General features: G+C 45.8%; 4 protein-coding genes and 1 non-coding gene across 6 annotated transcripts; 2 read left to right on the forward strand and 3 right to left on the reverse strand.

Moving 5' to 3' along the window:
* Positions 1-1820: 1820 nt before the first annotated feature.
* On the reverse strand, positions 1821-11015 carry ptpn11a (protein tyrosine phosphatase non-receptor type 11a). 2 transcript variants are annotated; one of them, XM_058057287.2, is made up of 16 exons: positions 10722-11010; positions 10078-10200; positions 8416-8610; positions 8065-8257; positions 6535-6654; positions 6353-6466; positions 6185-6281; positions 6020-6117; positions 5780-5938; positions 4727-4858; positions 4499-4653; positions 4367-4434; positions 4149-4300; positions 3890-4008; positions 3708-3819; positions 1822-3641 (listed from the first exon to the last, which is right to left on the reverse strand). In XM_058057287.2, the coding sequence occupies exons 1-15, from the start codon at positions 10733-10735 to the stop codon at positions 3750-3752; spliced, it is 1809 nt and encodes a 602-aa protein (XP_057913270.1). In that variant the 5' UTR covers positions 10736-11010; the 3' UTR covers positions 1822-3641; positions 3708-3749. The 2 variants fall into 2 exon arrangements, with proteins under 2 accessions (XP_057913269.1, XP_057913270.1); XM_058057286.2 differs by having other exon boundaries at positions 1821-3641; positions 5780-6117; positions 10722-11015.
* Positions 11016-11699: 684 nt separating this feature from the next.
* Positions 11700-16226, forward strand: tmed2 (transmembrane p24 trafficking protein 2). Its single transcript, XM_058057288.2, has 4 exons — positions 11700-12046; positions 12673-12865; positions 13316-13423; positions 15028-16226. The coding sequence occupies exons 1-4, from the start codon at positions 11867-11869 to the stop codon at positions 15150-15152; spliced, it is 606 nt and encodes a 201-aa protein (XP_057913271.1). The 5' UTR covers positions 11700-11866; the 3' UTR covers positions 15153-16226.
* Positions 16227-16772: 546 nt separating this feature from the next.
* On the forward strand, positions 16773-21939 carry ddx55 (DEAD (Asp-Glu-Ala-Asp) box polypeptide 55). The gene is made up of 14 exons (XM_058057658.2): positions 16773-17098; positions 17174-17224; positions 17320-17406; positions 17698-17789; positions 17919-17981; positions 18922-19071; positions 19139-19328; positions 19404-19486; positions 19554-19685; positions 19750-19842; positions 20633-20747; positions 20817-20985; positions 21056-21348; positions 21413-21939. Exons 1-14 carry the CDS (start codon positions 16991-16993, stop codon positions 21536-21538), a joined length of 1752 nt encoding a protein of 583 aa, XP_057913641.2. The 5' UTR covers positions 16773-16990; the 3' UTR covers positions 21539-21939.
* Positions 20442-24969, reverse strand: eif2b1 (eukaryotic translation initiation factor 2B, subunit 1 alpha). The gene is made up of 9 exons (XM_058057659.2): positions 24702-24969; positions 23545-23646; positions 23339-23475; positions 22792-22908; positions 22528-22640; positions 22387-22455; positions 22218-22293; positions 22024-22149; positions 20442-21755 (listed from the first exon to the last, which is right to left on the reverse strand). The coding sequence occupies exons 1-9, from the start codon at positions 24712-24714 to the stop codon at positions 21600-21602; spliced, it is 909 nt and encodes a 302-aa protein (XP_057913642.1). The 5' UTR covers positions 24715-24969; the 3' UTR covers positions 20442-21599.
* An 871-nt stretch (positions 24970-25840) lies between these two features.
* Positions 25841-25912, reverse strand: trnae-cuc (transfer RNA glutamic acid (anticodon CUC)). The gene has a single exon. It is a non-coding gene; the product is annotated as a tRNA-Glu (tRNA).
* Positions 25913-27833: the final 1921 nt, after the last annotated feature.

The raw sequence follows: 27833 nt of genomic DNA on the forward strand, positions 1-27833 counted from the left end.
ACATGGCGAAGACCAAAGAGCTGTCCAAAGACACCAGAGACAAAATTGTACACCTCCACAAGGCTGGAAAGGGCTACGGAGCAATTACCAAGCAGCTTGGTGAAAAAAGGTCCACTGTTGGAGCTATCATTAGAAAATGGAAGAAGCTAAACATGACGGTCAATCTCAATCGGAGTGGAGCCCCATGCAAGATATCACCTCGTGGGGTCTCAATGATTCTAAGAAAGGTGAGGAATCAGCCCAGAACTACACGACAGGACTTGGTCAATGACCTGAAAAGAGCTGGGACCACCGTTTCCAAGGTTACTGTAGGTAATACACTAAGACGTCATGATGTGAAATCATGCATGGCACGAAAGGTTCCCCTGCTTAAACCAGCACATGTCAAGGCCCGTCTTAAGTTTGCATATGACCATTTGGATGATACAGAGGAGTCATGGGAGAAAGTTTTATGGTCAGATGAGACCAAAATAGAACTTTTTGGTCATAATTCCAATAAGCGTGTTTGGAGGAAGAAGAATGAAGAGTACAATCCGAAGAACACCATCCCTACTGTGAAGCATGGGGGTGGTAGCATCATGCTTTGGGGGTGTTTTTCTGCACATGGGACAGGACGAGTGCACTGCATTAAAGAGAGGATGACTGGGGCCGTGTATTGTGAGATTTTGGGGAACAACCTCCTTCCCTCTGTCAGAGCATTGAAGATGGGTCGTGGCTGGGTCTTCCAACACGACAACGACCTGAAGCACACAGCCAGGAAAACCAAGGAGTGGCTCCGTAAGAAGCATATCAAGGTTCTAGCATGGCCCAGCCAGTCTCCAGACCTGAACCCAATCGAAAATCTTTGGAGGGAGCTCAAACTCCGTGTTTCTCAGCGACAGCCCAGAAACCTGACTGATCTAGAGAAGATCTGTGTGGAGGAGTGGGCCAAGATCCCTCCTGCAGTGTGTGCAAACCTGGTGAAAAACTACAGGAAACGTTTGACCTCTGTAATAGCAAACAAAGGCTACTGTACCAAATATTAACATTCATTTTCTCAGGTGTTCAAATACTTATTAGCAGCTGTATCACACAAATAAATTGTTAAAAAATCATGCATTGTGATTTCTGGATTTTTCTTTTTAGTTTATCTCTCTCACAGTGGACATGCACCTACGATGAAAATTTCAGACCCCTCCATGATTTCTAAGTGGGAGAAATAGCAAAATAGCAGGGTGTTCAAATACTTATTTTCTTCACTGTAAAACATATGCAGGTTTGTGGCGCAGTAAATGTCTAGGGACCTTAGTGGTGGGCGGACAGATGTGTGGAGGACAGGAAGTGACATCAGAGTTGAGTTTTCGCTTGCTGTGGGTTACAGTACAGTGGTACAGTCCATGTTATTGGACGATTACTGATACCTAGCGGCCAATATAGAATACTACACTCACAATGAGAACACTTCTCCCTTGTATTTGTATTTTACTTCATTTAGTTGCCTTATGTCACAATTTTCATGCTTTCGGCCAGGAATAAGTACAATTTGCTCGACTATGCATATTTTGGACTAATAGTAGACCCTATTCAACCACAAAACGGAAATCTTTTATTAAATCTTTTTTTTTAAAAGCGTGATGTAGCGAGGCACCACTGTATTTGTTGTGCTTTTCTTCTTCACTTTTCGTCTCCCACAAGGTGATTCCTCGCTCCTACAGCATCCATTCCAATTCCACGCAAATGCATCATGTCCAGTAAAATCCGTATTAGACGATGTCATCGTAACGCCACCGTTGGAAAACACTGCATTGTTTTACTGCTGCTATGCTACTACTGATAATAACAATAAAATCAAAGACACGGTAGTGAAATGAGGCATGAGCTCGCCATTTATTCTTAGTGAGGACGTTAACGTGGTTAACTGCATTTTTTCTTTTTTTTAATAAACTCTGTTTCGTGCTGCCAAGGACGGCACGATGCATATACATACACTTTATCTTACTGGCAAGTAGATATGTTATTTCTGCTAAGTACATTCTGCTCATGTACAATATACACCTTCAAAAATAGACTTTTGTTTCTGGGGTCAAAGAGTCACGTCCGAGTGATGGAATGGTGGGAGTCAGGGGCACTAAAAACAAGCATGTTCGCACAGAAGGCACGTCTATGCACCGACGTGTTGTTATGGTTAATGTGGGCGGGGCCTGTCATGATTCGCAAGCTATAGCACGCCGCTACACGCTTAAGTATCCCAGTCGGTGGGGGTTAGTCGGAAGGTACGGCGGCGGCACGGAAAGGGGCGGGGCGTTTGAGCGGCGAGCGGAACGTGAGCACTCCGCAAAGGCTCCACATGAGAAATCTTGAGGCCACGTTTGAAATGAGCGGAAACATCCGACGGCGGACGGGAAGTCAGATCTTTACAGGAGAAAACTGACAGCACCAGTTAGCTTAGCATTAAGCAGTTTCAAAAAGTGTAGTTCAGCCTCGTTGCGCATGTCTTGTAATACCATTAGGTTTCTCTAGAGGCACCGGTGAGCCATGGAGATACATGGCAGCTGCAGATTCGCATTAAATGACATTGACATTTTATTGTGAAACAGGAAATGCAAAGTTTGCATCCCTCGTCTGTCTGGCTATGCTCGGAAAGACAAGACTTTCTGTTCTTTTGGGCTCATTTTACATTCCATAGAGATTTCTCCACGCTTCAGGAAGGGAATATTCCAGTCTCCCTTTGAATGCGACACACTTGATAGTGTTTGTTAAAAATAGTGTTTGTGGTCTCACAGGGTTAGTGTTTTTCCGAGGGAGTAAACATCTCCATGGTAACAGCACTGTGGCTGATGAACGATGCCTGCAGCACGTTGCTAACACGTTCATGTTATCTTTAAAACGGTTACCTCTCAGGCTTATGCTAAGCTAAGCTAATCACCGGTAATATCGGGCTCCTCGTCACCTTCGACCCTACCTGTAATGACCACGTGGTGGCGCTCAAATGAGGCAACGGTTCACGAAAGGCAATTGCTGTTTCAAACAAGACACATATGTATTCTGCACTTCAAGGTTAGCATGAAAGCTAAAGTTTTGTTTTGTGTGCTGATTTGGCAGCCATGTGGAGGAATCTCAATGTGGGCATCTCTGAACTCTTAATTGGACGATGAGCGCAGCCAATCAGACGAGGCGCGACCGCGGCAACATGAAGGACATTCGAGTTGAGGCGGCGACGTGGCGAGAGGACGCACGTTTTTTGTCAAGGCAGTTGTGGCGAGGTCAGTGAAAGCGTACGCGTGGGTTTTACGTTCTACGCCTGGGAAACGTCTCCCTCAGCACCCGCGTTGACCTTTGACGTGGACGATGAGATGTTGGCACAGAACTTTCTCAGGTCAGTCTACAATCTACGTATTTAGCTTTAGTTATTCGTTAAAAAAAGAGCAAAAAATGAAGGATGAAGTTGATGTTTAGGCGCTCGCTCTTCCCAGCGCCGACTACAGCTAAACCCGGACTGCGCTTTCTTTCGTTGGGGATTTGGCGCCTCTCAGAGGCAGGCGTGAGGATCACAGTGGTTTGGCGAGAGCGAGAACGGGACGAGGCGCTCTCCGGCGTTGTACTGTTGTCGTGTTTGTCCGTTGTTCCGTCACTGGCGAAGAAACGGTCGGGGCGTCAGGGTCCTGCGAGGAGAACTTCATCAGACATGGCGTCTGCGAAGCGGTACGCGAGAACGTGGCGGCACTCACGTGGAACCAGCAGGAGGACCAGGGAGGGGTCGAAGGAGAGTCTCATCTGAAGCTCTTCTGCTGCTGCATCAGGCCCACGTTCTCGTACACTCTGGAGTTGTCTTCCCTCATCCTGGCCACGCACAAGGACACGGCCATCAGCTAAAGCGCGAGAAGGGGGGTGGGGTTTGTGCGGGACTCACTCTGTGCAGGTGGGCGTTGGAAGAGGCGTGCACGGAGGCAACGGGCTCTGCTCTCCTCCCGTCAGGTCAGACAAGGAGTACTTGATGTTGGTGTACTCGCGACCTTTGATTTTACTTTTCTGCGTCCGAAATAAGAGGAACGACACCAGTGTCACATGACCCTCGAAGGGACTCTTAAGATACTCGACTATTGAGGAGGTGCTGGACCCGAGCTGGGGAAACGGCTTCTTTTAAGGGAGGTAACTGTAAGGTGACACACCTGCTCCTCTACGATGCGCCTCTGCAGCGTCTCGATGTAGTGCTGCACCGCCATGTAGATGAAGCGGTACTGCGCCTCCGTCTGCACCATCCCCGAGCGCTGCGAGCGTACCATCTGGATGGTCTTGGGCACGTCGATGTCACAGTCCACGCCTGCACCATGCAGACAATGCCGTGTCATGCGTCACCAACCATTGCTGCCACCCGCATGGGACTCACCTTTTTCCCTGATGACGTCGATGAGGATGTCGATCACGATGAACGTCCCCGTCCGCCCGATCCCCGCGCTGACCGGCAGAAGCACGCCATGTTAGTGCGGCCGCCATGTGGCGTCCAGGTGTTGTACCGTACCTGCAGTGAACTGCTATGGGTCCCGCGTCCAGGATGCTCTCCTGCTTCAGGTTGACCTCCTCCAGGAAGTCCAGAACGCCGCCAGGGTCCGTCGGGACACCGTGGTCGGGCCACGCCCTGAAGTGGTACTGCCAGACCGTACGCTCTGTGTTGCCCTGCCAACGTCACCAAAATCTTAGCGGTGATGTTTAAAAGTGTACCACAAGAATCAAAGAACGGAGAAGTTACCTGGCCAACTTTGGACAGTTTGAGCTCTCGGAGGATGTAGTCGTGCGCCGCCGTCTCTCTGACATTGCGAACACGCATGGCGCCATACTCCTTCAGGGCTGACATGTCGGGCCAGTACTTGACACACTTACTCTGTTGGGATGCAACACCAACCATAAAATCAACTCTTTCCGCAAGAAGAGAGAACATTGCAATTAGCAAACAACATGAAGGAGGTTCCCACAGGACTGCTATCTATCTGTGGTAGTGGATAATGGGGCGCTGTCCAACATTATACTTTCTTTGAGCTTTTTTCCCTGATTACAGGGACAGTGATTCTTGGCTTAATCCCTTTTATATTCCGGATGCCCTTCCTGACGAATACCGATGGTGCTTACTAGTGGAGATTCGAACCCGAGCCGTCCGCTCCAAAGTCCAGAACGCTAACCACTACACCACAGCGGGCTCGTCCAACATTAGAGTGATCTAATAAAATAAAAAAACAGTAAAAAAAGAGAGCGCAAGTTAGCGCATGCACAATGGTGCATTCAAGGACCTTGGCACAAAGTAGGACAGGTCGCTGCTCGCAACAAAAACTAAGATTTGTAATTGAATATAATTTTGAAAAAATAATATATTTCCATATTTCCAAAATGAATATGCATTTACCAAAAAAAATTATGTATTTATTTACAAATGTTTTTCATTGACCCTGAAAGCTTCCTGTGGCCCGATTTGACCCACCCGCAGACCGATACTGTGCCGCAGCCTGGAAGTTGGGGACCCCTGGTCCAATTGCCATAACTGACCACAGTGCATTTTTATGGATGTTGACAAAGTGAGTTTTTTCCTCATGTCTCATACAAAATAAGTCATAAAAGAAGTCGATATCAGATGAAATTGATATCGGTATTGTATCAGAAGTGAAAACGTTGGGATGAATATGAGCGAGGGCAAACAGGTAGATCCCAATCTATTCTATTCGTGGTGGGCCGCCACAGATAAAATGGATGTATGGGAGACACTGACACTGAAAACCTGTCCAGGGTCCAGGGTCCGGCCCAGCTCTCTCACCTTCCCTCTCTCCACCTCCTTGGTTGTCATGACGATGACTCGAGAGTTCTCCTGGAACACCATCCTCCAGAAGTCACTGATGGTGTTCTGCAGGCAGCCCTGCGTGGCGATGTAGGACTTCTTCACCTTGGTGCTGTTACACTTGGAGTCCAGGTCCGGCTTAAGAAAAAGCACACCATCGATGTCTTCACGGTCAGTGGTAGCGGTCCTGTGTGTGTCGTGGGGCTGAAGGCCGTTTACCATGCTAGTAGATACTACCATGATGATATTGGCATTGATGTAGTCAGAGCCGGGCTCGTTGGGGTCGCCGTCGTTCAGTACCGCCCGCGTGTGGTCGACTGGGGGAAGGAAACGACATGAGGAGCCGTAAAAAAAAAAAAAAAAAGTCCTCACTGTCATACTTACAAGGCAAAATATTCTTGTATCTGTTCTTGTTCTTGTTCTCGGCCCTCTGGCCTTCTTTGCGGCTGTAGAGCAGCTTGCACTCCTGCTGCTGTAAGGTCTGTGTGGGCGGGGCCAGGACAGTCAGACATTCCGAGACACGCCAGAGAGGCTTCATCAGAGTCAACTCACCTCAAATTCTTCCCAAAAGCCTTGCTTGACCTTGTCGGTGGCCTCTGCCAGCTTGCTCAGCTCCCGAACTCGACTTTCGATCTCTGCGGCGTTGATGCGAGTGGTGTTGAGGGGCTGTGAGCACGGTGAAGGACGACACGGTCAACCCACTGGGAAGTCAAAACGCCTCAAACGTAAAGTACCTGCTTGAGTTGGAGCACGGTGCCCAGGGTCTCCACCATGGGGTTCTTCTTGTAGTGCTCCACCAGGTCTGTCAGGGAGTCAAACTTCTCGCCCCCGCCCACGTCGTACTTGAGGTCATGCTAGAGGAGGACAGACCGAGGCCGATGAGTTTGAAGCACATTTCATGATATAATGATTACATATGACACAATAATTCCATACACCGTGTCAAATTCATTCATTCATTCATTCATTTTCTACCGCTTTTCCTTACGAGGGTCGCAGGCGTGCTGGAGCCTATCCCAGTGGTCTTGGGTCGAGAGGTGGGGTACACCCTGGACTGGTGGCCAGCCAATCACAAGGCACATATAGACAAACAACCATTCACACTCACATTCATACCTATGGACAATTTGGAGTCGCCAATTAACCTAGCATGTTTTTGGTATGTGGGAGGAAACCGGAGTACCCGGGAAACCCTTGCATGCACGGGGAGAATAATAATAATAATTTGTTAATATCCAGTGGAGTTTGCATGTTCTCCCCGTGCATGTGTGGGTTTTCTCCGGGTACTCCGGTTTCCTCCCACATTCCAAAAACATGCTAGGTTAATTGGTGACTCCAAATTGTCCATAGGTATGAATGTGAGTGTGAATGGTTGTTTGTCTATATGTGCCTTGTGATTGGCTGGCCACCAGTCCAGGGTGTACCCCGCCTCTCGCCCGAAGACAGCTGGGATAGGCTCCAGCACCCCCGAGAAAATGAATGAATGAATGAATGTCAATTTCAAGCTAGCAGTAGGGTTTGTATTAACAAAACAATTTTTTTGCAAAAAGTGGTATTCGTATTAAAAAGGGTGATATACATGTGGGATATACAGCAGATATACAGCTGGGATAGGCTCCAGCACCCCCGCAACCCTCGTGAGGAAAAAGTGGTTGAAATGAATGAATGAATTTATTAATATACTTTTGAAAACAGTGAAGCTGAAAAATGTGAAGTGTGAAGTAGCAAGTGGGAAACATTGATGTGCTTTGCAAGGTTTATGTCAAATCCATGCAATAACGCCCCATTTCAATTTAGTATACTTATCTCGGAAAATGAATAACCTACAGTAGTACAGTTTTTAGCTTACAGTTAGTTTTTTTCCTTTGTATCCAGATTTTAGGGAGACCCCGTACAATGCATAGCAACTGGGACCAAATCCCAAAATGACCCGTGAGACTGTCCAGCGGCTACGGTAATGCATCTTGTCACAAACAGGCTATCTTGGTGTGAGCACTGAGCAGCTGCATGCGGGGAACAGACACCCGCTTCAGAAGGCAGAATGATGCTAATGAGCATCTGATCGGGTCTGGGATGTCACTCTGTCATGTGCACAGTCAGTGTTGCGATACAACATGCGGGGGGAATAAAAGGAAGGACTTGTTGATTCATTCCACGTGTCACTGCGCTGGTGAGCATGTTCATCAACTCGCTCATCAGACTTCAGGGCGGCTGTGACCCGGAGAAGGGAAGGACGTGTATAGGAGGATCGGGCGTGTGCTCACCTGGCAGCGGATCATGACGTGTGTGACTTTGGGTTTGCTGTCACTGCTGTCTGTCTTGTCGTCGCCCGTGCGCACCGACAGGACAAAGTCCCCTGGATGGCTCTGACTCTCCCGGACCAGGAAGCTTCCGTTCTTCCCTTTCTCCGTCAGCAGCTTCTCTGCCTCGCGACCCGACAAGTGGCCGTGAAACCACCTTAGGGCAAACGCAACATGTGGTGTCAGAACAGCCAGAATAGATCTCAAGCAATATTATCTATGTCAAGGCAGTCAGTGGTGTCCTTAGTGAAGTGGCCGATGAGACCATGCCGATGAATATGTCGGCGTCACTTTTCCACGGCCAGCCCAGCTCACCTCTCTGAGGTCGGGTCGGCACAGTTGAGAGGATACTTGAGCTCAATGACGTCTCCGTTTTTCTCCTTCAGCTGCCCGTGGTGTTCCATGTAATACTGCACCAGCTCGGCCAGCGTGGCAAACTTCTCCCCGCCGTAGAGGTCATAGTAGTCCCCCGTGTTCTGGATCTTAATGTGGGTGACGGCGCCGTTCCGCCTGCAGGGGTTGAGCGTGGAGTGCGGGGTGAGAAGATGATTAGAAGGAATGGCAGGCGGCGTTTCAGCAAGTTTGGATTGGTGGGGGGAAAAAAGTGGGTTTTGAAGTTGAAAGTGTGGCCTGAAGGCACCGCAGTCACCATCACAAAGTGTAGCGTTGCATTAATATTCATTTGAGAGCGTTAACATAAAGTCTTTTGTCTTTTTGCTGACACAGCAGCCCGTGTGCTGCTGAGTCATTGTCGCCATTCCACATCATCTGAGAAAAAGAAAAAAGGAGAACTTGTGGCGGGTCTGAACATCGAGCAGCGACTCGCCATTACATGTGTGTGTGTGTGGGGGGGCAACATGACAAAAAGCGGGGGCTTGTCTAGTCTCTGAGTGGCGCCACAGTGAACGGCGGAGATGAGATGCCCGGCAGCAAAGTGTGAGACCAAAATAAGATGCGTGGGTTAAACTGATCAAACGTAGTGATTACACATTTAGACAATGATGTTGTCTGGACAAGTGATTCTCAACTGGTGGGTCGGGACCCAAAAGTGGATCGCGGATCAATTCTGAGTGGGTTGAGAGTCAAAAAATGACATTAAAGTATGTAATATACAACCAATGTCTGCCCTTTCTTGTAAAATTGCCAATATTTTAGTTATGCAAAATACTTCATTTTCATTTAGATATTATTTGTATACATGCAGTTATGTTCTTCCTCACTCGGGGGACGAGTGGTTCACGCGCAGGCGACCTGGGTTAGATTCCCCACTCGGGTTTGCATGTTCTCCATGCACGCAGGGTTTTCTCCGGTTTCCTCCCACATTCCAAAAACATGCTAGGTTAATTGGCAACTCCAAATTGTCCATAGGTATGAATGTGAGTGTGAATGGTTGTTTGTCTATATGTGCCCTGTGATTGGCTGGCCACCAGTCCAGGGTGTACCCTGCGTCTTGCCCGTAGACAGCTGGGATAGACTCCAGCCTGCCCGCGACCCTCGTGAGGATAACCAGTACAGAAAACGGATGGGTGGAAATAAATAAATACAAAAAAGTGTAAAAAATACTTTATATTAAAACGACTTAAAAATGGGGGGCGACAGGATGACCATTGAAAAATGCGGGTCCCAGGATGAGACCATTTGAGAACTGGTCTAGATAGCCACCCAGCACCACAAATAGACTGCAATCCTGTTAGACGCTGGGAATGCTAAATTGCTGCATAATTCATGGTTTAATAGCTAATTAAGCTAAACGATTTGACCAGCATTCATCAATCACACTCAGGTCAGCAATAGGACATATTTATTGTTGAAGATACATTAAGATGATATTATTTTGGCTATGTTTTGGGTCTTAGATGTACTGTAAAACAAGCAAAAGGTGACTGTATGGGCCTGTAGAGCAGCGGTGCTCATTTCCAGCCAAGTAAATGGAGGACAGAAACCATCCAACATGTGAGGCCGGTCATCATCACCCACCGTACTGACAGCGTGAAGTCTCCTGGGTTGCTCTTGCTGGGTCTGGCTAAAAAGCTGCCGTCCACGCCGCGAGTCAGGAGGAGGTTCTCGGCCTCCACGCCTGTGATGTTGGGGTGAAACCACCTGGCAGACAAACAAGGGAGAAGGTTGCATACAAGTCTGAATGTAGATAGAAGTGACTGCTTATGTTGTCATCCAGACAGCTGACCCATTATGAGACACCAATGTTCATGTTCACCAACTTCATTTTGCAATTCATGTTCTAGTTGCCTTGCTGAAGGGCTCCATTCTTCTTCCACATAAAGGCGCTCACAGTGGTCTGTGGTTCATGTTGCCAACACAACATTAACATAATGATCATTTCTGTCACTTAAAATATGTCCACTTTTTAGATAAAAGCACATGAATAGTAATACAAAACCGGTGTCATGCAAACAACAATGAAGTCATGTTGGTTTTCTTGCATTGTTTACAGTGTGGAAACACCACAGCCGCCGGTGTATGCTAACGTTTCATGGTTAGCTAACATATTGCAATCAGCTTTTTCTTCACAAACGTAGGGACAATTCGGGGTTGATTACGGACGAAACTGCAGAGCTGTGTTCGAGTTAGCGCGGCCAAAATTGTTTTCCAGACAAGCTTACCTCCGAGATGTCATTTTTTTCTCTCCTCACTTCCTTCCCCTCTTGGCAGCTAGCAGTAGCTCAAGCTAGGTGGCGAACCTTCCAGACCGTTCTCGCTTCAAATCACAGAAAAAAGCGTTTCATCGGTTCATATCCGGCCAGTATGTTTACCGAAATGACGGCATGGACAAAAAAGTGAGATCAAGTTGTACATGAAAAGTGTTTAGGCCTGTCCCGCAGACTTCAGACCAAGTCGATTGTTGGACGTCACCAAACCTGCGACAAAACATAGGATGCGTTGTTTTTTGACACCTGGTGCGACCGTTTTTGCAGTAGCACCGCCCCCTCTGGAAAACTAACGGCTCTCGGCTCATCCGGGTAACAGGGCATAAATTAAAGGCTACGCTTAAGCTCCTTCTGCGCCTGTGCAGCAAAAGTTATTGTATATTTTCGAGTGAACAGAGATGTATTATTGCACATTGTTGACATACGTCTTTAGGTGTTCCACAAGCAAAGCATGACTTGATTATAATTGATAAAATTCAGACAAATGTTGGCTCGGATTTCAACAATAAACCGAAACGATACACGATCAAGAAGCATACAAGATGCCGTCTGGGAATGAATAAGATGATTCTGATTCTGATTTAGTGTTAACAATATCATAACGTTATTCGGCAACGAAACAAACTTTGTACTTCACTCGACTGGCCAAGTACAAGATACTAGTAAGTACAAGATGCACGTTCACAATAAAGAACCGTTTAAACATATACCAACAGTCATTCATCCACCAGTCAGGGTATCAGCTGGGATAGGCTCTAGCATACCCGCTACCCTTGTGAGAATAAGAGACATGGAAGATGGAGGGTGAAATGGCATTCGTATGAATGTACAATTAGTGCCAAAATTATTGCGCTTTGTAGTAATAAAAAGTATCCAAAAGCACATACTCAGCAGACGCAGGCAGTCTTTACATAGCGCGCTTTCTTAAATTTGACCCTCGGCGCTTGCCGTTAAGCCGTACGTGGCAAACAGACGGCCGCAGCACTTTGAGGTCCTTCACACCTGCAGTATTTCTCTCATAGAAACTCTACCACAGCAAGGAATAACCCAACAAGGACACTTTTTACTTCGTCGAGATATTTTTGTAAAGTCCACGAACAATGTTTACCACGTCGGAGCTGGTTGTCTTGCTGGCCGTCCTGTCCGCCACGGCGTCCGGCTACTTCGTTAGCATCGACGCCCAAGCCGACGAGTGCTTCTATGAGCGGGTCAACTCCGGCACCAAGATGGGCCTAATGTTTGAGGTGGCCGAAGGCGGCTTTTTGGATATTGACGTGGAGGTGAGATGCGCAAAAAGCCACCTTACACGTTTGTCTTTGAGCACTCTAATCTACGGCAAAAGGGCTAAGGCCTGTCTGTGCGAGCAGGCGCCATCTGTGAAGGCTGTCGTTAATCAAAGTGGCTGCTAACTCAACACCACTTATTTAAAATAAGATATTTTATATCTTGATAGGTCTTTGAGATGTGATTCAATCGGTGAGTTTTTGAGAGGTAGTGTTTATTGTTGTTCCACTGTTAGCAGGGATTGTCGGAAGTTAATCTACATCGAATGGTAGCGTCCGGTTTTGACATGCTAGCGAGTATTTGGCCATATGACGGCGCCAATGCTTAAATAAATCCTTTGTGTGCATTACACAGTTTTCGTCAATGTATGCGAGTTATTCTTAAAGTGCAACTGTCTGTATATTCGCGTTCCATATGTTTCTTCGAAAACCACGCGTTATTAATTATTAAACATGTTCTTGGTAATGACATACCCGGATGCTTCCATAGCTGTCTTGGAACATAGTTGTTAACAAAGTACCCGGATGTTTCCGTATTTTGACAGTGCATTTGTTATGAATGGGGACCCTTATGTGGCATTATCCATGCTTGGTAATGATGGCTGTCCTCTGATATTTTGCAGATAACTGGACCGGACGGTAAGCAGATCTACAAGGGTGACCGTGAGTCCAGTGGCAAATACTCGGTGGCGGCGCACATGGACGGAACCTACAAGTTCTGCTTCAGCAACAAAATGTCCACAATGACACCCAAGATCGTCATGTTCACCATCGACATCGGCGAGGCACCCAAAGGCCAGGACATGGAGACTGAAGGTGAGCGTGCCGCATGTTACGTTCAACTGAGTGATCTCTCGTTCCCGCTTGCTGAGCTGACTCGTTTCTGGACGCTCTCTTCCTCCTCATAGGTGGTGGCAGTTGGGATGGTAGGCAGACTGCCCGTCAAATAGAATGTGGCATTTTCCTGCACTCTAACCAGAGTTGTTAGATGACACTAATAGCGTGAAATCCTGTGCTTAAATTGAGAAATTGAGTGGTTTGATCTGTTGCACATTCCGAGAATACACACCATCACCCTGGAAGCTAATGCACGCACGCTATAATGTGTGTTTTGGAGTCCAGAGGTGACCATTTTGTTGCTCGTACTGTTTGCTGCACTTTTTTTTTGCAAGATCGACAACAAAAAAAACTGTACTGCATGTATGATGCACTGATGCCGGACTTGTTACGCGCTGGCAGTGTTGTGACTGGTGTAATCTCTTTCAGCTCACCAAAACAAGCTGGAGGAGATGATCAATGAGCTGGCTGTTGCCATGACGGCCGTGAAGCACGAGCAGGAGTACATGGAGGTGCGGGAGAGGATACACAGAGCAAGTGAGTGCACCGCCAAACGACACCTTTGGAAGCTTGCGGTATTTGATGATGCCATCTGCAAATTTGCATAATTGGCCATGTCCTATGCAGCGGGACACAAAATGTGAGTTCAAAAACATGGAATACTTGAATATAAATATCCAGCCTGCGACATCTTATTCTACGGCAGGGGTCTCAAACTCAATTTTCTTGGGGGCCACTGAAGCTCGGGTCTGGGTGAGACTGGGCCGCATCAGGTTTTCAAAACCCCCCCCCCAAAAACGCATTTATTAAAAACAAAAAAAAATTAAAACAACTTCGCTTTGGTTCCAATTTTCTACAAGAAAAGCTCTGATAAAACATTCCCCTGTTCTCAGATATCTTACTTTTTATTTTTCTACACAAAATAAGATTAAAAATAAATAAATAAATCAAGAATAAAGAAAATCAATCAATCAGTAATACATAATTAATAATAATAATAATAATAATAATAATAATAATAATAATAAAATGGCAAATAAAAACTTAAGAAACCACATATAGTTGGTGGGTAGACAAATTATTTTTTCAGATAAAAATGAACAAAGCGTTATTAGAGCCCTGTAGACATGACAAAACATGACTATAGTCACATTTATACTCATTTTTTTTTTATTTACAACATATTGCGCAACTGCAGGGTCTTGAGACACATGCTAACTCGCAAACTAGAGAGCTAGCGACCTAAACGGTAGCCTTCAAGTTATTTCCTTTAAACTTAAATAGCCAAAAACTTACCACTTCCACACGGATAGGGAGGATAACTTAAGTTATTTAACCTTTAACATGAACATTAATCAAAGGTAATAATTTTTTCTGGGTACATGATACCATACAGCATCCATATCAAACTTGCGCGGGCCGCACTAACATTAAACTTTCATATCAAGGCGAGGGCCTCAAACTAGTGTCCTGCGGGCCACATTTGAGACCCCTGTTCTACGGCAACCTGGGTGCCTATTAGGCGTGGTTCCATTTACTATATAATGTGACTTTCATATGAACCAAGCTACAGCAACATTGTGGTTGTTAGTAACATTAGTAAGAGCTACTTCACTGGTGTAGTAACACCAATGAGCTTCACCATGCACTCACTTCGGACAAATAGCTATGATCTGCTATGTTTTTTGAGTTTGGAAAAGTTAAGGCTAATGCTTAAAATGGCCAAAGTATGGCAAAATACTGTAAGTATCACATTATTATGAATGTACCTGTTACTACATGGCCGCCACTAGTGTATAACACCGTAAAACCTTGTTGGAGGTTTTTGAGTAGCGGTCATTGTAGGCGGAATAGGTGTGTCCCATTACATGTGTTCATTAGCTGCCACTTTTTAGCTATTTTTAGAATGCCCAAAAAAGAGACACGTGGTCATGTCAAAGGTAAGGACTGTGGATGATGGGTAAAATTGAAAGAAAAAAATGTATAAGTACATTCATAGACAGTCCCATTATAATGTGTTCTTGGCTAGGGTGAACGTGTAGTTCCAGGTGTGTTTGTCGTGGGCCGCCACAGATACATGACCATATGGGGAAACACGGACTGTAAAGTATGTGACTTGTTGCTTGTCTTCCCCTGTCTAGTCAACGACAACACAAACAGCCGAGTGGTGCTGTGGTCCTTCTTCGAAGCCCTTGTTCTGGTGGCCATGACGCTCGGACAGATTTACTACCTGAAGAGATTTTTTGAAGTGCGGCGGGTGGTTTAGAGCGGCGGTGGCGGCGGCACCGTGAGCCCTCCACGTTCCTCTTCTTGGCGTCTGACCCCAAGACAGATATTTACACTCTGCAAACGAGACTGGCAGTTTTCACTACTTCTCATTTGTTTGTACATTTGGAAACAAACGGCCACAAGATTACGGAATGGATGCTTCTTTTTTGTTTTTTTTCTTGTTGGTTTTTAACTGATTGTTTTCTCCGTAAATGGTTTTGATTTTTTTTTTTCAAGAAGGCCTAATCAATCGTTAAATATTTGCTAGTACTGTTATATAAAATCAGTCAGGTGGAAGTTGATGCCGACATGTCAAATAGGTTTGTGTCACTTTTGGGGGAGGGGCGGGGTCACATGCAGCACAGTAAAACTACTATTTTACTCTCACTTAAATCCTTCAAAGGCTTCCTGAAAGCGGTCCGTACCCCAATAAGACTCAAGTCAACAAAATCAAATCACTACTTTCCAGACCAAATCTAGACGTAATGGAACAGGAAGTGACTTCATATGTTAGAGCAGTTATTTATGGCAGCATACAGTCAAATAAAACAAATGAAAGTACTGCAAAGCAGTCAGGTGGAAGTTGACAGAGAGGACATGTTAAAGGGGTTTGGGGGCGCACTAAAATAAAAGGTCAAGTGATTGAAATGTTAACATGATGGTCGGGGAAGGGAATGGGGTCTGACTTAAATGACTGCTGTGTGCTTTTTGTCACTGCTCGGTTATTTTGTTGGTGATTTTAAATTATGTGAATGTTAATAAACTTTTTTCCTCCCCTGTTTTGGAACACTTGCAGTGAGGTGCAACTTTTTTTCCTCTTTAATTGAGCATCCATTTTTCTTTCGGCTCTTGCTAAACGTCCAAGGCTGTCTTATCACTTCACTCGCATCTTACTGGAAGCGTTCCACTTTTGTATTGAGACAAAAACAACCTTGCTCTGTTCAGGCAGGAAAACGACTCTGCACTCAAGTCTCTCCTTTTCTGATTCCAACACACTGGAGAATCCATCTGTACAAATGTAGAATGGTTGAAAAAGCCCCGGGTTTCATAATAAAGGAATTCTATACAACGACTTGGGATGTCTGCGAACTGAGAATGGTCACTTTAGAAAGGGCTTGTGTGTTCAGCAAAGGTAGCTAGCTCTCTTTTCGAGATGGTCACACCGGCACCAGAAATGAAATTCAACATGAATATTCAATATGTTAGCAGATGTAAATGTCCTTGTGTAGCTTACTCAGGCGGTAGTCTTGTATCAGTCTTTTTATACTGTATTAAAACACTTATTTCACACAAAGGATAGAAGTCGCCACAAAACACGTCACACGCAAAACGCTGCCATCTAGTGGTCACAACTCAAACTACAGAAACACCAGAAACGAAAGTTCTTACTCTAATGTATTTTTTATGGACACGTGTTAACATGTCAAAATTGTGCCATGTTGAGCGTTATAAATGAAAAGACGAGTAGAGTATATGTTTTACAATAATCTGTGTGGCTTTTAGCAGTCATAATCTGGTGGGGACTGGTCATAACGCTCCATAAGAATTACAAGAGATAGCTGAGATCGTTTTACTTTCAGCGGAAGTAGAATAATATGACGTCAAACGCTCCCTTTCATGTAAAGCCGAAAACCGAACTTGGCAAAATGAGTTGATAACTACCATCGAATTACAGTTTTGGGGGGATTTAAGTTTTGTTGTGTTACATCTTGAGCGCAAAGCCTGACTTGCTTTACCATTTCCACCCGGAGTGTAAACATCCGCGCACCGGAAGTAGCAGCATCGTGGAGGAGTTAGCCTTAGCATCGGCTAACAACTTGAGTTTGTTTTTCCATCATGGATAACACGACAGACTGGACGTGGGATAGTTTATCAGTCAAACTCAATGACGGAATCTTAGAGACGCTGCGGGAACTTAAATTCAAGCACATGACACCCGTACAGGTAATTAAAAAATAGTTAACTTAACATCACTTTGTCGTTTGCCTGTTGAACACACATGGTTTGTTTTCCTTCTAGTCGGCTTGCATTCCTCTCTTCATGAGCAACAAAGATGTAGCTGCCGAGGCGGTCAGTGACTGTTTCGCTCAGAAATTAATTATAATAATTATAAAGATGAATAAATTATCAGTACACGTGTGGATATTTGTCGGTGTTGTCTCTAGGTGACTGGGAGTGGGAAGACGCTGGCTTTCGTCATTCCTGTTCTGGAAGTTTTGCTCAGGAGAGAAGAGAAGCTAAAGAAAATGCAGGTAAAAATGGTTTTTGAGTAATAATTTCCACGCTTTATTAACAAGCAGAGAACACACATACAGTGAACTTTCACACAGGAAGCTGCTGTCGGCCATCCTCTTCAATGCTAACCTGCTGCTAGCACTCAGTTACAGTCAACACTACATAGCTGACGTCTAGCACTTCCCAGGCGCTTATATTTCTACTATTTTTGTACTGTATCGTTTGTACGAATAATAGAACGTGTTCTGTTGGAACCGCGATGTAGTGAGGGATGACAGTGATGGTGATATTCCTTGACCATCTTCCAGGTGGGGGCGCTGGTGATCACGCCCACACGGGAGCTGGCCATCCAGATCAGTGAAGTCATGCAACACTTCATCCAGAAGTTTCCACAGTTCACGTGAGCCTGCTTCACGCCGTCACTCTCAGCCAATCATAGCATGCAACTCTTAGCACATGATGTGACGTTTGCCAAGGAGACAAACCACTTCCTGTTTGGTGACGTTGCATTTTTTTTGTGACTTTCCAGGCAGATGTTGATGATTGGTGGCAACAATCCCATGGAGGATGTGGAGAAGTTCAAGGAAAAAGGGTAAATAAACATAATGTTGCACATAGGAAGTCATGTACGGTATACTATGTCACGTATTAATACGTCTTTGGTAGCAAATGAGTTAAGGATACCGCTGTGACGGGCAGTGTACAGTAGTTTTGTGATTTCCAAATGACTTTGAATGTGCCTTGGTCGACGATAGCCTGTTGTGGTGTAGATTATTATTATATTATATATATATATATTATATTATATATTATTATATTATTATATTATATTTATCCTTAATGATGGTTACGGCCGTCCGGTATCACAAGCAAGCGTTTTCTTCCACAGGAAGTAGTTTTTGCAGTGAGTCTCGTGTCATGATATTTTGACTTTATTGTCATGACATTATAATTTTAAACCAACTTTATTCTTTGTTATTGCTCTTTTTCAATTTTTGCTGAGTTTTATTTTGAAGTTTTCTTGTTTAGTCCTATTTTTAGTATGTACCGAGGGCCAATAAAAAGCAGTTGTGGCCCTTCAATGGTCCCTGGGCTGCACTTTGGACACCCCCGAACTGTAGCCATCATAAAAGCTTGTTTTCTAAACATGGTGTACATTACAGGATACAGTATACATTGTATACTGTATAATAGCAGTACTTTATAGTATACAGTATACAATGCAATATCGCGTTTTAGGGGTCGAATACGGCCTACTATTAGAAAAAAATGCATATTTAAGGTAATTGTGGCCTAAATAAAGCATTTAATTACAGTAAATGGACTAAAATACCACGAGAAGAAGCATTGGAATTGTGAATGTATTGTTCTATGGTTATTGTTACACTTTTCCTCTTTTCAACACGAAAAGCCAAAGAAAAAGCTAAACGCTCTGTGAGAAGAATGTTATATCTTTCCGTCAACTCGTGTCTCTGAATGTATGAAAACCCGAGGGTGCCAGTTTTGATGCATCGTGGTCATCTGTGCTGCAGGGCCAACATCGTCATAGCAACACCCGGCCGTCTGGAGGACATGTTTCGCAGGAAGTCAGACGGTCTGGACTTGGCCAGCTCGGTCAAGAGCCTGGATGTTCTGGTTCTGGATGAGGCTGACCGGCTCCTGGACATGGGCTTTGAGAACAGGTACTGCGTGGAAGCCGGGTGGAGACCAACTCGGCGACGCTAACATGCTAACGTGCTCACGCTATAGTTTGAACGCCATCCTGAGCTTCCTGCCCAAGCAGCGGCGTACGGGCTTGTTCTCGGCCACTCAGACGCAGGAGTTGGAAAAGCTGGTCCGGGCCGGGCTCAGGAACCCCGTACGCATCACGGTCAAGGAGAAGGGCGTCGCCGCCAGCAGCACCCAGAAGACGCCGTCCAGACTCTGCAACTACTACACAGTAAGTGGGGGGGGGGGTTGCCTGTCAGCCATGTTGGAACGCTCAGGAAGTGGCGTGATGCTGTGATGATGTCAGATCTGTCGCTCGGAGGACAAGTTCAACCACCTGGTGGCGTTTCTGAGGCAGCACAAGCACGAGAAGCAGCTGGTCTTCTTCAGGTGAGCCGTACGCTTTTCATCCATCGCCACGACACGCTGTTTAAGCGCGTCACGTCCTCTTGGCCAGCACGTGCGCTTGCGTGGAGTACTACGGCCGAGCTCTGGAGGCGCTGGTCAAGAAGGTGCCGGTCCACTGCATCCATGGCAAGATGAAACACAAACGCAACAAGATCTTCGCAGAATTCAGAGCCCTCAAGAGGTTTTCTTTCGCCGCTGCACGGTCGCAGTCTCGTTTGCCATTTAATAGCTTTTTTTCCCTGCAGCGGTATCCTGGTGTGCACTGACGTCATGGCGAGAGGCATCGACATTCCAGACGTCAACTGGGTGCTGCAGTACGACCCCCCCAGCAGCGCCAGGTCAGTGGTTTTAACCATGCGAGCAGCACATCAACCGCAGTACAACTATTCCCCCTAGTGGCTGTGAGCAGTACAGTAGGACGTTTTTTTCTTTGGAAAGTAAAGCTAAGCCCAAAATTTTCACAGTACAGACTATGAAAGTTATATTGTCATTCAACAAGTACCAATCAGACTTTAAAATAAAAAAAAGTTTTCCCATAATGCATTGCATCTGAGCAAAGCATTCATTGGTGCCTTCCTGGGTGCTGCAATGACGCCAGCCTCCCTCTGTTGGATAGAGGCAGCATTGCAGTGCCATCCATCCATGCCAAAAGAGAATAAACATTTTAAACTCGTATTGGTACATGTTTGTTTCATAGGTACAGCTTGTGGGTGCTGCTTGTCATGTGTGTGTCACATGATTGACACACAAGGCCATTTTATGACGTGGACATCTGTAATACAGATGGGCCCAAAGTAGGGTGACATCATTATCGATGTCAGTAACTGTAACCCTACTTTTGGCCTCCTCGGTATACATGCTATGTACACATCTGCTCTTCTCTCTAAATGGAGTGGGTGTGGCTTATGCACCATCATTTACGGCACCTGTCATTTATAAAAAAAAAACTATCAAAAATTTCCATAATCATTTTGTAAAATGACGTATTTTTCTGTTGTTGCTTTTTTAGTATCTTTAAAATGTGCCAATGAAAGGCCACCGTGCCACACCGCTTTAGACTGAAGTCCAGTCTGTCCAGATGCTAATTTAGCATGTTAGCTTTAGCACCGCGTCTGCTTTGTCTCCCAGCGCCTTCGTCCATCGATGCGGACGCACGGCAAGGATTGGTAACCGTGGCAACGCTCTGGTGTTCCTGCTGCCCATGGAAGAGTCGTACGTCAACTTCCTGTCCATCAACCAGAAGGTGAGTAGCAAGGGTCCTATTGGTTCTGAATGACAGCAGAGGGAGACTTATCTTGTGTCATGTGGTCAGTGTCCGCTGCAGAAGATGTCGTCCATAAACGATGTGGTGGACGTTCTACCCAAAGTGAAGGCCATGGCGTTGGCGGACCGCGCCCTGTTTGACAAGGGCATGAGGGCTTTCGTGTCATACGTGCAGGCGTACGGCAAGCACGAGTGCAGCCTCATCTTCAGGGTGAAAGGTGAAACGCTACGTTGGGCACCAGGGAAGTCCAAACACCACAGCTGAAGGTTCTGCTCTGGTTTTCCTAGATCTGGACTTTGCCTCGGTGGCTCGCGGCTTTGCTCTCCTCCGCTTGCCAAAGATGCCGGAACTCCGCGGGAAAACGTTCCCCGACTTCCAGGAAGTGGAGATGGACACGGAGACCATCCGCTACAAGGACAAGCACAGGGAGCGACGGCGGCAGAAGATGCTGGTGGAGCTCAAGGAGAAGCGAGAGACGATGGAGCCCAAGAAGAAGCCTCAGAGGAACCAAGCCTGGTCCAAGCAGAAAGCTAGGAAGGAGCGCAGGAAGAAGGCGGCCACCAAAAGGAAGCAGGAGCAGGTACCGCGCCATCAAACCCAACAAACACAAGCAGCATCTTCAGCGTGTTGCGTCTTGTCCTCAGGGCTCCGACGTGGATGACGACGACATGCAGGAGCTTCTCAACGACACTCGCCTCCTCAAGAGGCTGAAGAAGGGTCAAATCTGCGAGGAGGACTTTGAGAAGGCCATCACGCGAGGACACGACTGAGCGCCATCATGAAAAGTCTCAGGCCTCTTTTCCATCTTTCAACGTTTAATGAGCCAAATGTTTATAAATAAAGCTTGATGAGCTCGTCGCTGACGGCCGATGGCGTGAGGACGCCAAGGTCGGTGAAGAGGAGGGTGATGAGGGAGGGGGGCGTGTAGTCCACCAGCGGGTGTTCCTCGGACAAGTTGGGGTGTTGCTTCAACGTGTCTGCTTTGTACTGCCGGGGAGGACACAAGACGTCATGTGTTGCGTGTACGTTTGGCTAGGTTAGCAGCGGTGTTTCCCACAGGACTACAATCTATTTGTGGTGGAAGCTAAATGATGCTATTGTCATATATGCATAATTGTTATTGTGCACAAACCATGAAAAACTAACGTTTTGATATAAAAAATTAACTTTCTTCTTTGGGCTGTGCTTTTACACGGGATGTGTACCGGGACGGCTAATCTATTGTGCGCATGCTCGTGTCTGAATGGCGTCCCACCTTGAACTTATCGGGCACGTCCTGTTGGTTGAGTGGGTAGAGGCGCACAAACTTGAAGCTCTCGGCCACCACGTAGAATGGTTTGTTGTGAGCTTTGGCGCACACCGCCATCTGGTAGGTTCCGATCTGCGCAAACGACGAGACAAAACATGGGTGGGCTCGTGCAATGTGTGGGAACAATTCATGAAGCACACCTTGTTGATGATCCCGCCGCTCTCCACCACGCCCTCGGCACCCACGATGACTTGATCCACCTTCTCCAGGACGTACCTGACACAACCGTGAAATTAGCACAAATGAAACACACCCAAAAGCTGCTTGGACGTTTGCATTTAATCGTCCCAATACTTATGCCATTCTTACCCCACAGCTGCATCCAGGACCACCGTCGCGGGAACGTTGAGCTTCCTCAGGTCTTCTGCCATCTGGCGCCTTGATGATGGCAGTTACACGATTCATACATCACATGTTTAAAAAACACTGAAAGACTCGAACCACACTCACCCGGCGCCGTCGGGCTGCGACTCTGTGACGAATACGGAGAAGCGCTTATTCTCGCCCGCCGCCTTCTGCAACACGCGGAGGACCACCCTGGAGTAGGAGTGTGTCAGGATCTTCTGTTGGGGGGGGGGTGACAACGGTCAGCAGGGGGCAGTAGAGGCGCTCTTCACCTTGACTAAATATAGTTTGACATTATTAGAGCCCTCCAGGCATAAAATAACACCCCTATTACCCAATATGGTAGACATATGAGGATATAAGACTTACTGCGCCATCTTTGATGAAAGTGTGACACAGCTTGGCTACTTTGCTTCTGGACATGGATATCTTCTCTAAGAAAAGCTCCCCTCGCTCCTCCATCACCTTCTTGCAGCGGGACAGATCCTGGTGGCCAAACATGAGATGCTCCGTTGCTACGGCGATGAAAAATGAATCATTTTCATCCATGAGATTTTTGGAAACTACTACTTCGACAAACATGTCTCCTAAGCCCCACCTCCTCAACGCGAAACAGTGCTGCGATTGGTTGGCATTCACAGCGGCCTCTTATAGGCCAATTAAACACAGAGGAAGGTGTTAGCCACACCCCCTCAGCAGTTTGAATGACAGGAAGTCTGACAGCAGTCCAATAATGACACTATGGGACAAGCTCATTTATACAATAGACACTAATTTAGCATTTGAATAACCAATGTAAATACAAGATAAAATCAATGTTGTAAAGGGAACAGCACCACCTGCTGGTTAAGCGGAGTACAGTATGGTTCCACATCTCAAGGGTGTGTTAGTGTGTGGAATGTTTGCGTGCGTCCACCTGGTGCTCCAGCGACGTTAGGCTGATGAAGCGCAGGAAGAGCTCGCCGCCAGAGGACACGGCCACCGACGAGTCCACGCCTGTCAGGCGGTCCCTGGCCCACGTCAGACTCTCTCTGAGGCCCAGCAGGGTCTCACCTGAACAGGAAGTCACAGAGGGATCAGACCAAGCAAAGAGAGCGCGACACAATGAAATATCAACAATACCTTGGTCTCTCTTGAGGAACTCCAGCAGGGTGCGGATGGCGGCCACGGCGGACGCCACGTCTGGATCCTTCCTCATCTGAGCCCGGAAGTTCTCCACCAGCTCTGACAGTACAGACACACTTCAATTTGTTATGTGCACTAAAAGAGGCTGACTAACTTCTATGTTGTCCAATGCCAACAAATGAAATAAAGGTGAATACCGAAGTATTTGCAAATGCTACACTTTTCTGAGTGACGTGGTGCATTATCTGACAAAAGTCACCATTTCTGGCTATGGCTGTGTTGGAAACCGCATTCTTACCCACTACTCATACTAACTTTTTAAGTATGCAGTGTGTCTACACTGGCAGTATGCAATTTTTGAGTATGGGAGAAGTTCCCGGATGTACACTGCATTCACCAGAAATGTTGAGTATGTATGTAGCTTACTCCGCACACTTAAATTACCCAGGATGCAACGCGACGTTCCCGCGGAAAAAACCGTTGGCTGATATTCAAGCAGTGATTTATCACAATGTTTTTTTTTGTATGAGAAAAGTAAGGGGTGTTTTAGTTGTGAAAATAACCGGAAGTGCGTTGCTCACTAGCTAGCTTACATTTTTGGCGAATTCGTCCGAACAAAATTGTAAACAGTTGGTATTTGGACAAATAAATGACACACTCGGTATCTACACGGTCACTTTCTAGCCTTAAAAAAAATCCCAATAAAGTGATCTATTTAAAGAGTTTAGCGCTAAAGTGAAATCAGCTTCAGCCTGTCGATTTCGGGTCGGGTAGGAGTGCAATGCATTGTGGGTTATCATGTAGTAGCTGTAGTGTAAACGCTTTGCATACTGTCTGATGGATTGGGTATGCAGTATGGAGTGTGGATAGTATGGACATGGAATTATGTAGTAGTTAGTATGCGCTTTCGAATTTCGATTGACAGTCCTGTTGGAAACGCTGAAATGTATTTGGTATGAATAATGACATTGTGTCAAATAAACGTACTGATGACGAGTGTGGCTATTACAAAAATAGTCTGAATGTGAGCTTATCCCCACTTTTCTGCCGGTTATGTTACATTAACATACAGTCATTTAAACAGATAACATAACTATACTTAACTCAGAGTTAAGTAGAATTAGACGTGTGGTTAAATGTTACAAACATCTTACCTTCTTCATTCATGCTGAGAGGAGACACTTATCAGGGCAATATCAAGCCAAATCCAATAGATTACGACAGGATAGAGCAGCTATAAAATTATATGCAGTCACTCCGTCTTTTCGCTATCTCTTCCTGTGCGTCTACTTTTCAATAAAACTAGCATCCAGTCACAATAAAATATTTCACTTTTACCTCCTGGTAAAATAAACCAAATACACAATTTCGGTACGAAAAGTTGAGACGAGCGCTTCTGCGTGTTGACCGTCGAGGGGTGATGACGTCACCAGACAGTCTTCTTCGGAGGTTGGCCGTATCCACCAGATGGCGTCCCACAGCGCCACTCCTGTGCAAAGTTATATTGCCCCCATAGTGATTTAGCAGTACCATTGGGAATGAATGTGAAACAGTTTAGGGACGTTTAGCTGAACAACGTTTCCGGGTATTCGTCCACAGAAATTCAAGGTGGAAGGACTGACTCATCACTTACTGAGAAAACATGTATCTTGTAAAGTAAGTACAGTAACAGTACGTATAGGCTTACGAAATTATACATTACACTATATGCACAGAAAGGATATACTAGTTAAAAAACGGTATGGTTTTATAAACTGAAAGCCACATAACCCACCGGCTTTCACGAAGACTCCAAAATCACCAAGTTATGAGGGATATTCGTATTTTACCACTGTCTGGTTAATTTGACTTCGCAGTTATGCTTTTGGTCAACACTGGCATCACAGTGCCACCCCTGGGCAAAAGTATATTACCTCCGTAGTGTAACCTCCCATTGGAAATGAATGGGAAACATTTGACGGCTGTTTAGCTAAATAATCCTGGACAATGGTTCCCGACCAGCGCAAATCCTATTTTTCTTCGTAAACATTTAATCTTCGAATTCGAATGTTAAGTTGCTGTATTTCAGTATTAGTGAATTACTCGTTAATGCCCGTGTCGACTTCTCATGAATGCCTAACGCTCTGGTTTATCTTTGTATTTGTAGTTGTAGATTTTGACACTGTAAGTGTGACATTCGTCAAGAAAAAGATGAATTGGTTCATGAGTTACTTTTAAAAAATCCACAATTAACAGTTTAATTTCAATCGAACTCGATAAAGAGGAATGGAAACAAAGACTAAAAAAACAGTAGTTCCCTGACCGGGAATCGAACCCGGGCCGCGGCGGTGAGAGCGCCGAATCCTAACCACTAGACCACCAGGGAGATGGAAGGAGATTACGGGGTCAGTGTATATAACTATTATTACGAAAAATAAAAGTTAAAGCACGTATTTCCATAAAAGTTTATGTATTTAAGTTACATGTAGACCTGATCAAAATCTTAAGACCAGTCGTTACCACGCAGACGAGGGCCCTCGGTCATGAGGGATGCCCGCTGCAACACATGCATGTAACCGACCACCATTTGACGAGCCTGCACCGCCTGAAGTGCTGGTGGTCCCCTGAATGACTGTCTTACCTGCAATGGCCCGCTGTTAGAGGCCTTGCTTCTTAGCTTTAGCCATCAGGAGGGTATGACCGTGTCAATGCCTGACAGAAAATGAGAATTTTGAGCAAATTTTAGCTTTTATAGCCTGTGGTCTTATCAGGTGAAAAACAAGTTATTTGACTTTCACGTATGTAAATGTTAATGTATTGAAGTTTCACGTGTGTAAAAGTTCCAGCCATATTAAATACTGTGTAAAAGTTCCATGTAGTGACTCATGTACCGTGAAAAAAAGTGATGTTTTTACTCCTCAGAGAGGAAATGTCGTGTTGGGTGAAAATCTTGATAAGAATGTGAGAGGAACCCACATGTTCTTCCACTTGATAACACGTTTGATAGCAAGATTTCTGTTTTTTTCTGTACAAATTGACACATGGTTTATTTGAAAGGCTGCCCTTTACAAGGAAAGATGTGAAGATGATCTGTGGGACATTTGAAAAAAAAATGACTAAGTCAGCCAAGCGTGAAGAACTTCCTACATGAGTGAGGAGCTTTGTCTGAACCTCAGCTTCATCAGAACGCCACAGCGAGAGCATCCATGCGGTCTCTCTAGAAGTCCTTCATTAGGTGGCATTGGGATCCAAAGGGAAGAAGATTGAAGAAGATCAAAAGCGCCTCCTCACGTGTGTCCACGCCCTTTTGACACAGAGCTTCTTCTTTTTCGCCCTGCATCTTAATCATCATGTTTGGACCTCAGCGTCTTCTCCTCCTCCTCGTCTTTGGTGAGTCCTTCATGGGACTTTCTCAAGTACCACATTTGACCTCAGTTTTTTGTCTCAGGTGGGATCGTGGATCAGAGTCTGGTGTTCTCGCTGGACCTGACCCCCTCAGGTAGGGGTTCATCTCACTGGACAGATTAGTCCTTTCCATCCTTTAGTGGACATTTGGCTCCTCCAAGCAAAGTCTTGTCTCATGTCCTGGTACCTTGTCTCATGACGATGTCCTTGTCTCTTGATGACGCCCTGTCACCTCGTCTCATGACAACGTCTTGTTACCTTGTCTCATGACGGCGTCCTGTTACCTCATCTCATGTCCTTTTAGCTTGTCTCATGTCCCTTTCCCTTGTCTCATGATGATGTCCTGTTACCTTAACTCATGTCCTGGTACCTTGTCTCATGACAACATCCTGTTACCTTGTTTCATTTCCTGGTACCTTGTCTCATGTCCTTGTACCTCGTCTCATGACAATGTCCTGTTACCTTGACTCATGTCCTGCTGCCTTGTATCACAATGTCCTGGTACCTCGTCTCATGACATCTTGTTACCTTGTCTCATGTCCTTGTACCTTGTCTCATGATGATGTCCTGTTACCTTAACTCATGTCCTGTTACCTTGTCTCATGATGATGTCCTGTTGCCTTGAATCACAATGATGTCCTGGTACCTCGTCTCATGATGATGTCCTGTTACCTTAACTCATGTCCTGGTACCTTGTCTCATGACAACATCCTGTTACCTTGTTTCATTTCCTGGTACCTTGTCTCATGTCCTTGTACCTCGTCTCATGACAATGTCCTGTTACCTTGACTCATGTCCTGCTGCCTTGTATCACAATGTCCTGGTACCTCGTCTCATGACATCTTGTTACCTTGTCTCATGTCCTTGTACCTTGTCTCATGATGATGTCCTGTTACCTTAAC

Source organism: Doryrhamphus excisus, linkage group LG19 (assembly GCF_037039965.1).
Source record: "Doryrhamphus excisus strain RoL-2023G ecotype Guam linkage group LG19, RoL_Dexc_Guam_v1.1, whole genome shotgun sequence".
Taxonomy (NCBI): domain Eukaryota; kingdom Metazoa; phylum Chordata; class Actinopteri; order Syngnathiformes; family Syngnathidae; genus Doryrhamphus; species Doryrhamphus excisus.

What these genes read in the sequence shown, in the direction of transcription:
- eif2b1 (XM_058057659.2), bottom strand. An exon ending in GTTCCTCAAGAGAGACCAAG is followed by an intron (nt 23,476 to 23,544) that starts GTATTGTTGATA and finishes CTTCCTGTTCAG; the next exon opens with GTGAGACCCTGCTGGGCCTC. An exon ending in TCGCAGCCCGACGGCGCCGG is followed by an intron (nt 22,456 to 22,527) that starts GTGAGTGTGGTT and finishes GCCATCATCAAG; the next exon opens with GCGCCAGATGGCAGAAGACC.
- tmed2 (XM_058057288.2), top strand. Translation starts at nt 11,867, where the DNA reads ATGTTTACCACGTCGGAGCTGGTTGTCTTGCTGGCCGTCCTGTCCGCC. An exon ending in TTTTGGATATTGACGTGGAG is followed by an intron (nt 12,047 to 12,672) that starts GTGAGATGCGCA and finishes GATATTTTGCAG; the next exon opens with ATAACTGGACCGGACGGTAA. An exon ending in GGAGAGGATACACAGAGCAA is followed by an intron (nt 13,424 to 15,027) that starts GTGAGTGCACCG and finishes TCCCCTGTCTAG; the next exon opens with TCAACGACAACACAAACAGC.
- ddx55 (XM_058057658.2), top strand. Translation starts at nt 16,991, where the DNA reads ATGGATAACACGACAGACTGGACGTGGGATAGTTTATCAGTCAAACTC. An exon ending in AGCACATGACACCCGTACAG is followed by an intron (nt 17,099 to 17,173) that starts GTAATTAAAAAA and finishes TTTTCCTTCTAG; the next exon opens with TCGGCTTGCATTCCTCTCTT. An exon ending in GACTCTGCAACTACTACACA is followed by an intron (nt 19,329 to 19,403) that starts GTAAGTGGGGGG and finishes TGATGATGTCAG; the next exon opens with ATCTGTCGCTCGGAGGACAA.
- ptpn11a (XM_058057286.2), bottom strand. An exon ending in CCCATAGCAGTTCACTGCAG is followed by an intron (nt 4,435 to 4,498) that starts GTACGGTACAAC and finishes TCTGCCGGTCAG; the next exon opens with CGCGGGGATCGGGCGGACGG. An exon ending in CGACGTCATCAGGGAAAAAG is followed by an intron (nt 4,301 to 4,366) that starts GTGAGTCCCATG and finishes TGCATGGTGCAG; the next exon opens with GCGTGGACTGTGACATCGAC.